Source organism: Peromyscus maniculatus, chromosome 17 (assembly GCF_049852395.1).
Source record: "Peromyscus maniculatus bairdii isolate BWxNUB_F1_BW_parent chromosome 17, HU_Pman_BW_mat_3.1, whole genome shotgun sequence".
Taxonomy (NCBI): Eukaryota; Metazoa; Chordata; class Mammalia; order Rodentia; family Cricetidae; genus Peromyscus; species Peromyscus maniculatus.
The window spans coordinates 45,180,056-45,197,167 of record NC_134868.1 but is presented as its reverse complement, the minus strand read 5'-3'; the positions used below and the strand labels follow the sequence as shown (position 1 = coordinate 45,197,167).

The 17,112-nt window shown below is 35.7% G+C and overlaps 1 protein-coding gene across 14 annotated transcripts in view; it reads left to right on the top strand.

Annotated features, from left to right (window-relative positions):
* LOC102926471 (uncharacterized) overlaps positions 1–17,112 on the top strand; it is a 139,652-nt gene that overhangs the window by 23,121 nt on the left and 99,419 nt on the right. For 7 of the 14 annotated variants that reach the window (XR_013045368.1, XR_013045369.1, XM_076553561.1 and 4 more), the window contains 8 exons: positions 1,426–1,454; positions 1,547–1,619; positions 3,252–3,319; positions 7,788–7,881; positions 9,099–9,127; positions 9,223–9,295; positions 11,722–11,792; positions 15,461–15,548. Coding sequence is in view for 9 of the 14 variants with exons in the window: in XM_076553561.1 (XP_076409676.1) it covers positions 1,426–1,454; positions 1,547–1,619; positions 3,252–3,319; positions 7,788–7,881; positions 9,099–9,127; positions 9,223–9,295; positions 11,722–11,792; positions 15,461–15,548 (525 nt within the window). In the remaining 5 variants the exon portion in view is untranslated. Of the gene's footprint in view, positions 1–1,425; positions 1,455–1,546; positions 1,620–3,251; positions 3,320–7,787; positions 7,882–9,098; positions 9,128–9,222; positions 9,296–11,718; positions 11,793–15,460; positions 15,549–17,112 lie in introns of those variants that run through there. The other 7 variants (XM_076553560.1, XM_076553558.1, XM_076553555.1 and 4 more) reach the window with 4 other exon arrangements.

The window sequence follows — 17,112 nt, the reverse complement described above, 5'->3', positions numbered from 1 at the left end:
CCTCTCAGACAGACAGACAGACAGACAGACACACACACAGAGCCCCCCCCCCCCCAAAAAAAAAGGAAAATGAGAAGCGAAAGAGCAAGAATTCCAGACAACACTGGAATTAATTAAGGAACTTAAGTGAACTTCATTCGGATAACTTCAATACATGTGTATTCAAACCAAAGATGAGGTCATTGCTGCGCCTGTGAAAAGTGTTGGCTTGAAGGGATGCTAAAATGTAGTAAACCGCAGTCACTCATTCACCTCTCCATAATTATCAGGCACTGAAGATGTATGTTGAATTGATAACAGTTATCAATAATAATACATAATTGAATGTAGAAGAATATGTTATTCAAAATTTAAAATTATTTTTATTTTTACTTATTTATTTTTTAAAGATTTAGTATACTATTTGTTTATGTGTATGTGTGTATGTGTGTGAGTAAAAGTACCAATGGAGGCCAGAAAAGGGCTCTGAATTCCCTCGAACTGGAGTTATAGATGGTTGTAAGATACCACGTGGGTGCTGGGAACTGAACTCAGGTCCCCTGCATGAGCAGCCAGTACTCTTAACCACAGAACTATCTCTCTAGCCCCTATAATTATTTTTAATTCAGAGATAAGAGAATTTATTTAATCATGGCATTTTCATAATACATCTTTACTTTGTTCACATTTTTCTCCATTAAAATCTCTTGTCCTGCCCTACCCTTTTTCTTGGTGTTCTCTGAGAATAATACCATCTCTACTTTTATACCATTTATATATATATATATATATATATATATATATATATATATATATATATATATATATATATATATATATAAAGTCTGGATGCAGCACAGGAGATAAAACATGTGACATTTGAATGTGTCTTATTTAATGTACATTAACTGTCCTTCAAAAAGTTAACACACACTATCACACCATTCTAATATGAGAAATGATAAACATTATAGGTTCATTTGTGTCATACTGAAATTGCTATTTTTATTATATTTTGCACAGATTATTCCTGAGTCTGTTTTGCTCATTTTAAAATTTTTGTTCACATCTGTATGTCTGTGTGAATGTCTACCATGTGTATAAGGGTGCCAGCAGGGGCCAGAAGACAGCATTTGATCCCCTGAAGCTGAAGACACAGGCAATTGTGAGCTAGCCAATGTGGGTGCTAGGATCTGCACTTGGGTCCTCTGGAAGAGTAGGGAGTGATTTTAACCACTGAGCCGCCTCTTGACCCTCATGGGTATATGTTTGCTTATCAGATTTCAGTGTTGCTGCTCAGATCTATAAAAATCCTCCAAATATTCAAAATGTAGAGTAATACTTGGAAAACTAAGAATGAGAATTTAGATCTGCCCTAATTCTTTATGAGCATATGATTGGTGTTGTATCAGCATAGAAATGATCATATTTCCCTTTGCTTTTTAGCATGGGTTGAGAAAGATTTGTCCTTAAAGGTAATAAGCTTTTTATTCTTATCATGAATTATTAAATATATCTTACATGACATATCTAACATTTAAGTGTTTTTGCTTTAAAACCTATTTAGTCTGCCACTGAAGTGAGAGAAACTGTTCCAAATGAAGTGGTAGAAATAATAGAGCTGCTACCATCCACATCAGGTACATTTTGTAAAGTGAATCATTTTGGATAGAAATAGAGTATATGAAATGCTTGCAGAATTCGCCATAATAATTCTGTTTTCCCCCAAGTTGATGGTATGATATGTTATAAATGCAAATGTTATATTAGCCCCCATGTTTTTAAAAGAGCATTCATGAGCGTGAGATGAAATCTTTTAAATGTAAGTTCAGTGAGGTGCTTCCAATTTTGTATTTCAATGTCCCAAACTTCCAGTGTGGGACCTCTGTCATAAGGAGATTTCTCCACAGTTTAAAAAATGCTGCTTGGAAAACTGGGTTCTATGCTGCATGCCTGTAATCTCAGGTAATTGAGAGACATTCATTTTGCTTAGGAGGTTTTGGACTAGTATGTGCACAAAGCAGTATATTGTCACCTAAGAATCAAGAAAAGCAATTTTATTTCTACTAGGGGGATCCAGTGCATTTGCTGTCTGGATCTAAAGTGTTTTTTTCTTTTCTTTTTTATATCTGTGAGATTAGTTCAGTTATTCAGTCACATATCCTATCTGTAAACACAAATCACTAATTACAATGTTACATAATTGACTTTAGGTTTCAAAGCAAAGATACTTATGAAACTGTCCTGGTTGCACTTACTTTTTTCTTTATTTTTTTCCCCCTGAAAAGTCCTGTATCTGTCCCACCTCACCTCTTAATTGTCAAACCACCCATTAACTCAAGAAAAATCCAGGCCTAACATTTTATTTGCATTCTCCAAAACCTCATGCCATTTACTATCAGGATGCAGAAACAGTTACTGAGTCAAATTAGAAAAACTAACTCTACACGGGTGTTGGAAAAGATTGACAGCTCTAGGGCAGGGGTGGGAGGGAGAGACATGGGAAGAATGATTGACAGTTGTGAAAGTCACCAAAGTACTGAAGCAAGGAAAGGAAAGCTATAACCAGGGAAGACACCATGCATTAGTCTGAGCCTTGGGAGAAGAAGTCTGTCTGATGGTCGGTGAAAACATTTTCACATGTTGGAAACCGTGTGATCATAAACAAAAATGTATGACTTAGCTATTTTTTTTTTTGTGATCAGAATGCTTAGCAGCTTGTTTAAGATATAACATTATAAGATAAAATTAATGCACATTATGAGTTTATTCATTGCTAGGGTCTTTGGAAATTTGTTTCTGGAGGCTTTATTCATGGATGAATTTATGTGAAAATCTTTATGATGTACAACACCCTCTGATGCTTATGAGTAAATATCTGATGTGCAGGATATCAGATATATAACCCTCATGTTGAGAACCACTGCTTTAGACAACTAGAAACATACAGCTCAATATATACTTACTTGAAATTCTTTTTTTTTCTTTTTTTTTTTTTGAGACAGGGTTTCTCTGTGTAGATTTGCGCCTTTCCTGGAACTGGCTTTGGAGACCAGGCTGGCCTCGAACTCATAGAGATCCGCCTGCCTCTGCCTCCCGAGTGCTGGGATTAAAGGCATGCACCATGACCGCTCAGCTTAATTGAAATTCTTACTCGGGAAGTAACAATATAATGTTATTTTTTAAGTCATGAAAACAGTCCTTTTATCATACAGACTATTGCTTTATATGAATTCTATGCAATTTAATTAGATAAATGTATTTGCCAACAGAACCAGAGTTGGAATTGATGTCAGTAGAAGAAGATACATCCAATGGAAGTGAAAATAATCAGCCACTGGTATGAAAATATTTCATTTTAAATATCACATAATATTGTCTCCTTTTGTTTAGTAGTGTGGCATTAGCTCCATGAAGTCATATGTTTAGATTACTTAATAGAATCAATAGATCATAACTAAATATTTAATGTTTAAAACTTTTTCCCGTGTTATAAAATTTAACATAGCAAGTTCCAGGCCAGTCAGGGCTATACAGAGAAATCCTTGAAACAAAAATAAAACAAAACTTTAGAATGCTTTTAAACTCCATAATAATTTATAGCTAACCTTGAAAGAAATTTACTTGTTGTTTGAGGATTTTGCACAATGTGCTTTGATCACATTCATCCAACCCCTTCCAGATCCATCCCAATTCCCTACCCACCTAACTTTATGTGACCCTTCACTCCCCTTAACCATAGGTTAATTACATTCAATAGAGAAGGAAGAAGAACTGAAAGCCAGGTTCAAAATAGTTTGGAGCAGTTGCCTAGGCACAAATAGATGGGTATGTATTATAAAGCATCTTATATTTATATCACTGTAGAAATGACATTTTTAGTCACTAGTAAACCATTGTCCCACAGCAGCCATGTGTGCATTGAGGTTATCTGGAAACACACAAGAGTTTTAAGCTATGTTCAAGCTAGAAAACCATACATTAAATTTTTTTTTAAACAAATTCAGATTATGTTGGCCATTTATTTTGAAACTTTTTTTTCTTGAAGAAAATGCAGTTGAAGTTTCTTCATGCTAGGATAACTTGTAGGAAGCTAGAGAAAAGGATTGGAGACTCTCCTTCCCAGGCCAAATAAGTCTGATTACTTTTCAGTTGTCAATAACTGTAGAAAAGCAAGAAAAGTTTCATTATTTTATATTCCTCTATTCTCAAATTCTCTTAGTAACTGTGCAGTGTAAAACTTACCTCCAGTACTTAGGAATTGATGCATCTTCATTTTAAATAAAAGCCTTTACCATGAGAAGTACACAGCCACCTGTCACCCCCCAGCCCAGTTTCTCTGCACATTTTCTAGACCCCCAAGAAATCATCTTTATCTGAGCTTTCACAACTATTTACTGTATTCTGCGGATAGTCCTTAAAAAATACACAACAAATACAGTATGCTACCCAGAGATGCTTGGATGTGTGGTCATCCATTGGGTTGTGGTAGACTTTCCAGGAGCTACACTTGAAGAAAACAGACCCTTCCTCTTCTAGCATCTAACAACTGCTTTATAGCTCTATGGCTAGGGGTGGAGTTCTGTGCCCAGTTTTCCTCTCCATGCTGGGATTATGTTTGGATTAGGCTTACACAGCCTTTTAGGGGCTGGAGTTCATAAGTGCAACTGCCCCATGGTGCCCAGAAGACATTGTTTCCTTGTAGTCAGCCACCACTTCGGTAATGTTCCTTGAACCTTGGAAGGAGAAGTATGGCATGCATACTCTATTTATGGATGAGCATTTTGCGGTGTCTGTAATTTGGTCCATTGTAAATCTCTGTGTTAATCATCATTTACCATAAGTAGAAGTATCTTGAATGAGGGTTAAGAGATGCATTGGTCTATTAGTATGTCAACAAGTCATTAGAAGTCAGTTTAGTTCCTGTGTCCATTTAGCAGCATAGTAATAGTAGCCTTTTTCTAGGACCTGTGGTTTGTCTAACCATGGGTTCTTCACCTGATAATAGTTCCAGATATTGTTTTATTGTTGTGAGCAGGACTTAAATTCAAGCAGGAAGTGGTTGGCTACTTTTATAATGTTTGTGCCATAATTATATTGGGCATGCATTGGCAGGCCAGCCATTATTGTAGCTTGTAGGGTTCACAGTTGGGTAATTGATAATTTTTTTCTTCATTAGCATGCTTAGCATCTTTCAGAGTAATGAAAACTAGCTAGTATGGATCAAGTTTCTGGTTCAGCACGAGCTTAATTTCTTTATATTCTATCACTCAAGTATATGGTGTCTTCAGTAGTAGGTAGGGTCTTACTTTCAAGTTTTGGAAGGTAATCAACAGCATGCCTGTATTGTTCAGCATCTATGTGGCCTTACTGTCCAACAACTACAAAAGAAATAACCAATTTCTGGTATTGGGTTTTTTATTTTATGGAATCTAGTAGGGGTATTGTTGCCTTGTTACAGGCTTATATCTATCTTTTATCTATCTATCTGTGTTGTGGGATAGTTGTACACTGTGTGAAGATGTAGTGCTGTGATTGGTGTAATAAAAAGCTGAACAGCCAATAGCTAGGCAGGAGATACAGGTGGGACTTCCAGGCAGAGAGAGAAAGGAGGAAGAGGAGGAATCTAGATGAGTGAGAGGGACACAAGGAGACACGAGGGGAAGTAGGATGGCAGTATGTGGCAGAATGTAGATGAATAGAAATGAGTTAAGTTATAAGAGTGAGTTAAAAATAAACCTAATCTAAGGACAAGCTTTCATAATTAATAAGTCTCCATGTCATTATTTGTGAGCTGGTGGCCTAAAGAAAAATCTGACTGACTATCTATCTATCTATCTATCTATCTATCTATCTATCTATCTATCTATCTATCTATCTATCTATGTACCTATCATTTTTTTATAACCATTATCTATCAATAAACAAATCTATCCATACATCTGGTAGCTTTTACACTATTAGGCTTTCAGATGACCTTTTTCAGGATATCAGGTCTTATTTTGAAGTTTTTGTTTGTGCAGGATGAGAGATAAGGGTTGAGTTTCATTCTTCTACATGTATTCATTCAGTTTAACCAGCAGCATTTGCTGAGAATGCTGCCTTTTTTCCAATAGCATTGTTGAGCTCTTTGATAAAAATCATGTGATTGTAGGAGTGTGAGCTTGTGTGTTGGCCCTTAGTTCTAGTCCATTGGTGAATGAGTGAGTTTTATTCCAGTATTATGCTGTTTTTATTATTATAGTTTTGAGGTAGAGCTTAAAATCTGGGACGATGTGATCTCCCATTATTTATTGTTCAAGATTGTTTTGTCTATCCTGAGTCTTGTATTTCCATATGAAATTTAAAATTACTTTTCAATTTTTCTGAATAATTGTGTTGGAATACACACAGAGCTTGTGTTCAATCTGTAGATTGCTTTTTGTAAGATGGTCATTTTTTACAACATTAATCCTACCACTTCTATGAGCATGGAAGGTCTTCCATCTTTTGATATCTTCTTCAATTTATTTTTCAGTAATTTGAAGTTTTCATTGTACAAATCTTTTACTTCATCAGTTAAACTGATTCACACACACATATGCTGTTGTGAATGGCATAATTTTCCTGATTTTTTAATTTTAAGTTATTATTATATAATTCCCCCTCCCTTTACTTCCTTCAAGCCCTCCCATATATCCCCTCCTTGCTGTTTTTCAAATTTATATAATTTTCTTTATATCTTTCTCTGTTTGTCATGTATAGGAAGACTGTTTGTTTTTGTATATTTTAATTTTATATTCTGTGTCTTTGCAGAATGTATTTATCAGTTGCAGGAGTTTTTCTTATGGAGTCTTTGGGTTCTTTTAGGCACAGAATCACATCATCTGCAAGTAAAGAAATGTTCCTTTTTAAACTTAAGTTTCAAATTGTTGTTAGAACTTCTTACATGAATTTATAACATTTATATCAATCCCACCTCTCCTTCTACCCCATCCTGCTCCTCCTGTGCCCCCTCATACTTCCTCTCATATTCCTGCCTCTTCTTTAATTTTTGTTGTCATATTTATGCATATGTATATACATGTATATGGACATACAAGCACACCCAGGCTTATGATCCTGTTCTTACTAAGACTTGCTACACTTTTTGGAATTTCTTCATTATGAAAGAGTTGCATATTATATCTAATATTTTCATGCTGTTATTTAAATACAACATAAACAGAAATTTTCCAACTTACCACTTATTTAAGCATTTTTTAAACCAGTAAACATTTTATATAAAAACATGTATGATTTAAATGTTTACCCATACCAAGCAACTTCTTCAGTGTTTTGTTGATACCCAACATGACAAGCTAGGAATTCTTTTTATGGAAAAGATCTTCTTCTGCCTCTAAGACAATTTCTATCATTGGAGAAGTAGTCTAAATGTTAAATGTTGTACTACAGCAAGTGTTTTTATTTTTCAATGAAATTTGTCTAAATATGTCTTTTTGAGAATTCTCCTTTTTGTGGGTATGCAAAGTAGAGTTAGGTATTTAGAAGTTAATCCTTTCTAAAATATGCAGACCAGCCATTATTGTGTACATGTATTTTTCTCTTCTGGCCTTCCCTAATCTGTTTACATAGTCAGCAAACCATATAACAGAAAAGGATTAAATTGATATAAAACAACATATACAACATCCTTGTCAAGTGTTTTACTGCCTGTACAACTTACTCTTATTTTCTAGTTTAATTGCTTTTGAAGGTGGAAAATCAGATATCTTCTTAGAAGGTTGCTAGGAGATATTTATGTAACTTATTAATACTTATTGTAACAGAGTATCTTGGAGGATCTTCCACAGATGAATGCTGGCCATTTATGTGGTGCAGGATATCAAATGGGAAAAATTAATATGAATGGACAAATGAAAGGTAGGAATAGAATTTTATTTAAAAAACTACTCTGTGATGACTTATTTATTCAAAACAGGTGGCTGCCACACAATACTAAAAATATTATAGGTATCTAGTAAGAAATAAGAAACTCAAAAAACAAGTTGAATAACTTCAAATTTTAGCAATATGCTAAACTGATGGCATCACTGAAAGATCTGGACTATGAATTCTGTGACAGGGCATTCTAGCACCTGAGGAATTCTGATATTAAGGAAAGGATAGAAGGAGAATTCAGAACAAGAAAAGTAGTGATTATAGGGAGTGAATGGTGGGAAAGAAGGCATTATACACAAGGGAGAGTGGGAGTTATGAGAATACTTTAAAGTATGGAATTATAAATGTTATGAAAACATAAACTGAGCTTCCTGTATCTAAATATGTTGAAGAAGTGGAATGAAATGTCCCTATACTTGATTTTTTTTTATCACTGAAGTCATTAAGTACTCCATCAAGAAAAGGTACTCTCTGTGTACCATAGATAAATAAAATTATGTATGGTCAGACATACATATAAAAGCTTGATGTCATGTAATGTACTGCACCTTCGTGGGGCTAATTATGTATATATGTCACACACACACACACACACACACACACACACACACACACACACATATGACAAAATAATAGAATTGGGAAAAAAAAGCACAGGATTACTAATTTCCTAAGGAGTTCAGAGAACTTTTTTGGAGAAGTTACCACTTGTGTGTTATTCCTAATTTTTGGCACAAATTGAAGAAGGCACCAATCTTATCCTTAATGATTTAATCTGTTGACAGTGTTTTAGTGAAATATATGATGCCTCACTCAACCAACATCTTTGACAGTTAAACATCCTCAGAGTCATGTTTTGCTCCTCTGGTTAGAGGTCATTTTTCTCTGCATCAATCAACACACTCACTACATTGGCACATGTGCCTAGTCTGCTTCTGGTACAGTCATTAGAGTCACAATTTCCTTTGAAAATATTTGTTAAAAGCTCCTTTCTTATTTTTATTCATGATATTTCTTTAACATAGCTGCCTCAATCAGAAAATAAGAGAACAATCCAAAAGTTGCACAAACCCCAAAACTACAGTAATTGTTACTAAAGGCAAATGTGAGGACTCAATTTGATCACAACTCTGTGTGACTATATGTGGATGACTTCATGATATTTACTTAGACTGACTGATGTTCATTTGCCATTTTAGAGTCTGATGAGGAACATGCTCAATTGATGGTAATCACTACTGTACTTTATCTTGGCTGATGAGCCTCACCACTGGGTGAAGCATGCAATATTTATTAAGTGTCCTGTTTCAAATACCCACCCAGACTCCAGTTGAAATGAACGATACTGTTTTCAGAGAAGCGTGGACAACAAAGAATGCATCAGCCTTCAAACCAGGTGAACTATGCAATAATATTACCCTAGAAGGAAACATTTTTAAGATTTTCCAAGTGCTTACAGGTTTCTCATTCCCACTTTGAAAAAATATCCAGGTGGGTTTGTGCCTAGTCTGATTGTAACTTGTTAGGCCATATTTGGTTGATATCCCAGGGAGGCCTGCTCTTTTCTGAAGGGAAATGGAAGAGCAATAGATCTTGAGGAGACAGGAGGTAGGTGGAGGCCTGGGAGGAGTGGAGGGAGGGGAAACTGCAGTCAGAATGTATTGTATGAGAGAAGAACAAAAAAATCCTGATAAATTTAACCATTATGTTGAGCTAAATACTTCAGGGTCATTCATTGCTGGTGTAGATAAGAAAATAAAGGCATTTCAGGGATAGAAAATTGTGTTGAAAGTGTGTGCTTTAAACCAGATGTTTCTTCTTTCATGTACTGTTCCATAAGCTTTGCTTGATTTAATACCATACAACAATTAGGGATTTCTAGAGAGTAGTTGTGAAAACCTAAGGTTTTTCTCTAGGTCTAAAATAGTAGTTGGGTGGCTGAGTGAATTGTTGTTTGCCTTCTGATTCACTTACCCAGCAATCTGAAAAAAAAAAAGCATCCCTTTAATACACAATTTCAAGTAACACAACATTAAATTACACCTATTAATAATGTTCATTTTTATTATAATTGGGCAGTCTATTGATTATGTACATCTATATGTGTTTTAAGTTGCATATTTGTTATTTCCATTCTATTAATCTATTGTGGAATCAGGTCTATCACAATAAATTACACAATGTGATATGACATCACATATGCCTTGCTTTTTTCCCTCCTAACCTCAAGACTGCATTTTATAGACTTCAGTTGCTCTGTAGTAGTACCCACCTCTACATGCAACATCACATACAATTGCTTCATAGATGCTATTCACGTAATTTACCCAGAAGCCAATACCCTACTATGATATTATTGCTTGATGGGTTTAGTAGATTAAAGAATCAGTTCATTCAAAACAAAACATCAACCTGGTCCCCTTATCCTCCTAGTAAGATGTGCACCAGAAAAATGGCAAACATGAGCAACTTAAACAAAACTTACTTTATAGTTTTCTCAAATGACCAGTCTATTTCTCCAAGGATGCAAACCTACTTATACATTAATTCATTTAATAAAATTTGGTTGCAGCAGACACTGATAAATTTATAACCTAAATATTCCTATATTTATCCCATCAGTTATGGTCTGGATAGTGTTTATTTTGCTCCACTAACTTTTTATAAAACATCTACCTCCACTTACGCACATAGTGTGCACATTCATTCTCCAACCAACTTGATGATTCGTCTGCATTGGAAACGTTAGCATTTCATTTTGAAATGAAAATGTCTAACCTTCTTAAAATTCCAGAGAAGGCTTTCATGTCTTGTGTCCAACACTGTATCATTAGCATATCCTCCAGTATTCCATTTCCTGTGAATTTATTAGACTGCTGGTGGTATCTTTTCTAACAATCTGCTTTTAGGTAGATCCCTACTAAACATGGTACTCCCTCTTGTTACTTCCTTTCATGTACTTGCATTTTCTTTAACTGATGTCTGAATAACCTCATATTTTAAGTATCAAGCAGGCATGTTTAGAAAAAGCTATCCACATACCCATTATTTACATTCTTTTCTATACAGTGCCAGCACCTAATAAGAATACAATAAACAGTTATTTTACTAAATGAAATAGAGCCTGCTTACACTGCAATGACTTAAATGATTGTTTCCTCAAGGGTAGATAAAAAGGAATAAACATGTAAATAAATAATTTGCAGGTCTAATGGTAAAGATAACGTTGAAAAAGTCAATAAAATACTCAGACAGACCCAAGGAAAGAATTATCTATTTATGTAGGAAAAGTCAGAACTCAATACTTTATATGATGAACCAAGTATTAAAAGATGAAACAAAATAGTTACAATAGTGGACAGAAATAAGTTGAACATAAGGTGGCAAAGAGAAAGGTGTGAAGGGTGATGGAAATTTTGTTTAGAAAATAATTAGTGGCTTATTTAAAAGTTAATAGTAAGAAACAAAGAAGAGTGTACTCGCATGCATTTGTTCATTTCTGTGATTTTTTTAAAGTTTCACTTCTGAGGGTTTGCTTAGTTATGTTGAGTGGTTGAATGTGTGGATGAATCTCAAAAATGCTTTTTACATCTAGAATCTGTCAAACTCTAGCACTGATCCAAATCCTGGTGGTGACTGGAAGCAACACTTTAGGAACTGAATATTTGGCTAACTGTTAAGCTGGATACAAATTAATTGGGAAAATCTAAAATGCAATTCTTATGAACCAAATTTTAAGATACCTCCATCTATTTCTATAAAGACTATTGTTTTATGTATAATGTATTAATAGTTTGTTTAACTAAATATATTTATTAGTAGAGCCTGACTTAGAAGCGACACCAGAGGAAGATCACAATAGATTTGATGACAGGAGAAATATCCACTCATTGGTATGTAAATATCAATTATAGTTTCTGGTATAAAAATCTTTGTTGCTGTGGGATGTTCTGTAGGTCCTGTGGGAGCCCATTCTCAGGTTCTTTGTGGCGTTACCCAGCAGGTCCGTATAGAGGATGATTAGGACCATGGGCCTAAGTGCAGGTGTTTGAGATGGTCTGCACTTGGCTGTGCTGGGGGATGGTCTGTATGTCAAGTTGCTCTGATTGGTTAATAAATAAAACCTGATCGGCCGTGGCTAGGCAGGATAAAAGGACAGAAAGGCAGAAGGAGACGCTGCAGCCGCCGCAATGACCAGAGAGGCTGCAGCCGCCGCCATGACCAGAGACACTGCAGCCGCTGCCATGACCAGCAGCATGTGAAGACGCCAGTAAGCCACCAGCCACATGGCAAGGTATAGATGTATGGAAATGGATCAATTTAAGATAAAAGCACAGTTAGCAAGATAAGGACAGTTGGCAAGAGGCCTGCCACGGCCATACAGTTTGCAAGCAATATAAGTGTCTGTGTTTATTTGGTTGGGTCTGAGCGGCTGTGGGACTGGCGGGTGACAAAGATTTGTCCTGACTGTGGGCGAGGCGAAAAAATCAAGCTACACTTTGTTGTTCAAGGGTGTTGCATGAAGCCAGGAAGTGGTGGTACATTCCTTTAATCCTATTACTTGAGAGGTAGAGGCAGGTGGATCTCAGTAAGTTCTATAGAGTAAAGCCTGGTCTACAGAGTGAGTTCAAGGTCAGCCAGTCCCATTACACAGAGAAACCCTGTCATGGGAAAATAAAAAGAAGAATGTTGCATGGACCAAAGGAAATCACAGTTTAGACAACCAAGAATTGATGGCTTACAATTTAATACTTAGTCTTAAAGTCTTAAAGAATATTTTATCATCTTATGGAACATATGATTAACATTTATTCTTAGATAAACATTCTTTTTCCCTGTGTTTATTAACCTTAGGAGCAAGATATTTTAACAAATACTGTCTGTATATCATTTTTATTTGAGAAAACCCATGACCATTTTTTAGTCTTAAGTTTGTGCATGTGTAAGTACTAACAAGGTAGTAGTGATGAGTCCAGCATGAAGGAAATCAAATCAGTAAATATAAAAAATGTGATCTGTTCTCTCTAGTAGACTTTAGAACATATTTGAACAACTTAATGCAGAATTTATTTAGATGAGATAATATTAAATATATTCCGAATTTTTTGAAGAACAACCTGTAACAGAAATATGAATAGTGCTTGAGGCATTACTGAAAACTTTTTAAGTATTGAGAACTGTGCTACCTAATTTTTATGTCAAGTTGACAGGAGCCAGAGTTATCTGAAAGGAGGAAACCTCAATTGAGAAAAATACTTTCATAAGATCTGACTGCAAGGCATTTTCTTAATTAGTGACTGATGGAAGCAGGGATGGCACCACTCACATTCCAGGCCACTGTGGGTGGTGCCATCCCTGGGCTGATGGTCCTGGGGTCTATAAGAAAGCAGGCTGAGCAAGCCACCATGAGCAAGCTAGTAAGCAGCACTCCTCCATGGCCTCTGCACCAGCTTCTACCTCCAGGTTCATGTACTGTTCTGAATTCCTGTCTTGACTTCTTTTGATGATAAACAGTGGTGGAAGCCAAATAAACTCTTTCCTCCCCAGGTTGCTTTGGTTTCTTCACAGCAATGGAAACCCTAACTAAGACAATACCAAATAGTTTTTGTTATTGAGGGTCAATGAAGTACTAGCTAGATATTTAAACACCAAATGTCCCATTTTCTAGTGAGAATAGCTAAACAATACTCATCAAGTACTTTTAAATCACTGTATGTGGGTTATATGAAAAAAAAAATAACAGTTGACACAGCATTGAAGGAGTTTGTTGTTAGGATGGGACTGTGGGTAGTGGTGCAATTTTAAATTTAGAGAAGTGTTTTGGAGTGAGAAGTAACTTCTAATGAAAGGATAGAGACATACCAACCGAGTGAAATCCAATCAAGATGACCACCTGGGCAGGAGGAGCGTGTATGACAGCTTCTCTTTAGCTGGCTCTTACCCTGCATGACAAGGAAGCAGGGCATGGGATAATCTTCACAATAATCACTTTACTCTTGTAATATGTATCTGCATATAATAGAAATGTGCAACTAAGTGACTTGTGCAGTACAGTCACTTCAAAACTCAACGTCATTGTGCCGGGAGTTCTCCTTCATTAAAAAAGATTGTATACTGATATGTAATATTGGTGTAACATTATTCAGCCATACCACAGAAAGTTTTTTTTTGTTAACTTGTTATTTAAATATTTTTAAATTAGCATGCAAAGTAAGAGGTTTCATTATGGTGTTTTCATACATATTTAGGCTGATCTTCCTCCTCTCACCCACTCTCACCTCAGATCACACCCTCCCATCCTCAGTGGTCCCCCCTTTTTCATTTCTTATTATCCTATTACCTTTCCCACTTCCTTTCTTTAAAGTCTTTCCCCCCTAATCTCATGGTCCTCTTCCTAGTTTCGTAAACTTTGCCTCGACCCCCACAGAATACTCAGGTCTAAAAATTAGAAGCTAGGATTTACTTATGAAAGCATATCTGCCATTTGACTTTTGAGTATTGGTCCCCTCACTTAACATAATAACTTCCAAATAAATCTATTTTCTCACCAACATCTTGGCTTTCTTTTCTCTGTGGCTGAATTCAATTCCATTTTGTAGCTGTACCTTATCTTCATTGATTGGTTTCATTCCACCCTCCCCTCTGTGAGGGCTGAATTTCCACCTTCAGTTTAGGTTTCTAACAATGTGAACTGTCTTGCTGTCTGAATTTTGTGGTGATGGATGATCAGAGTTTTGGGATATACTTCCTTTGGTGAGACCCACATCAACATGAGCATATTGCTGTAGTTGGTGTGCATTTGGGTTTCGTTGTAAAGAAAGTCTTGGCTAGTTTTATTTCTGTTTTCTAGACTTGGCTCATTTCTCTACTAGTAGCTTTTTCATTACTTCCTCCCTTCCTGTCTCCTGGTTGTGGCTTCCAATGTGTTGTCTTGCCTCTGCTCCCCAATTTGTCATTGATTAAACCATTTTTCTACAATCAGTAAGTGATTTTAACAACAACAACAGCAGCAGCAGCAGCAGCAACAACAACAACAAAATACAGACTTATCCCTTATTTAAGTGAAGAAACTTCAAATTCTGTCCAGTTCTGATTGTGCCAACAGTAGTTTGCGACACATCTTGCATCTGATTCTAAAACACCTGCTGCCCTTTTAAGTACCCTGGATATTCAATGTTGTTTTACGTCAAGTGCATTTATGAGAAGTTGTTTAAGTACCTATTTTTTGTGAAAAAATTCTCTAAGTTTTGTGGGGAATGCAAAGTAGATTTTAATATGCAAAAGTAAATTCCTGACTAAAATATATGAATCATCTTCTACTATCTACTTGTATGTTCTTTTGGTCTTCCCTGTAGCTTACATAGTCAATGATCACATGAAGATAAAAGTTAGAATGGATCTGAAGAGCACGTATGAGGTTTTTATTTCCAAATATTTTAGTTTTTAGTACGTGCTTCTTTTATATTCAACTCTATGTAATTTTAAAATACAAAATTTAGCACCTTCATGAAATTGATTGGGAGGATGTTGCACAATTCATGATCTCTACTTATTATAACAGAGAATCTCTGGAGAGCTTCCAAACATATCTGGCAATATATCCGTGGCAGCAGATTCAAGAAGAGAAAAGACAAACAGACAAGCAACAGGTAGGAAGCACATTTTGTGGGAAAGTCATTTGGTGTGATGCTAATTTATGATAGGAGGCTGAAGTAGGCTACTAACCAAAGAAAATCATCCATAAATGCGGAATAAGGAAAACTGATAATCCATTATCAAGTTTTACTGACAGTTTAAGAGTATCACTAAGGAAGATGAATTGTGAGTTTTATTTCTAGGTGTCCTAATACCAATGACATGCTAATAAGTTATAAAGAGGTGAGAAACATGGGAATGAAGAATGAGAAAAAGTGACAATAAGGAGTAAGTAAAGTATGTCAGGTATATTAACTAAAGGACTGGTGTCCTAGTTTTTCTCTGATTACTGTGATAAAGTACTCTGAACGAAATAAAATAAGGGGGGTGGAGTTTATTTTAACTCAAAGTGCCAGGTCTAGTTCATCCTAGAAGGGAAGGCAGCCTATCAGGAGCTAGCTGCTCACATTAGGACCACAGTCAGGAATGAAAAAGGAATACGTACATTCTAGTGCTCAGTTCCCTTCTTCACATAAACAGCCCAGTTTCCCCTGCCTAGAGAATGGTGTTGCTCACAATGGTGGTGCTTTACACCTTAATTAACATAATGATGATAACTGCCTACAGGCACGAAGGCCAACATAATGTAGATAATTTTTACATTGAGATTACCCTCCCAAGTAATTCTAGGTTGTGCTAAGTTAATAATTAAATTGAGAAAATTAAAAAGATTGTGTCTCGAAAAAACCAAAAAAAAAAATTGTGTGGCAAAGAAAAGTAATGTATTTGACTTGTGAGGAAAATGTGACTTGAGCGCCTAGATCCCAAGACTGTGTGAAACTAGAACAAAGTGTCCCCACTCTTCCTGTGTTCTTCATTGGTGAGAACCCATTAAGGATTTAAATACTTGCTTTTTCAAATCTACATCTTATTACCAAAGAACAATATAGCTGTAACAATCGATCCACGGTAAATGTACATATTTTTGTCTATTTGTGAGCATCACCACTTCAGCAGGCAGTGCTCTGTAAGTGAAAATTAAAGAACTGGAAGTAAGAAACTCATGGGATTAGATTAAAAGTCCATTATAAAGTTTATGACTGCTTATATAATCTCAGTTTGGGTTCTGACAGCATAGATTCTTTGAGCAGATTCCAAGTAGATATGAATCAGCATTTGGAATAAAACTGTGTTGACCACCACATCTCAGACTTTGGTGAATCATCTACTTTGGCCTTGTTAAGGATAAACTCTGTAAACCATAAATGATGTTCTTTATTTGTGATGAATTCTCAGTTTGTGTAGATGCTCCAGGAAGTCATGGTGTATGATGAGGAGTGAGGATGGACTTTGATTAAATCTGTAGAGATAATTATTGTAGAAAGCATAATGGGCCCAAAACAAGGTGTGCATTTTGCCCTTACTTTTGAATTTGTTCATATCCAGAAATAAATAAACAAATACGTATGGAAAATAAGTAATTCTATGTGATTCTTAGGATACCAAGTCTGTGGGCTTCCCTATGGTTACAAAATACAATTCTTTAGTTATTAGATATTCTTGCTAAAAAAAGATGAA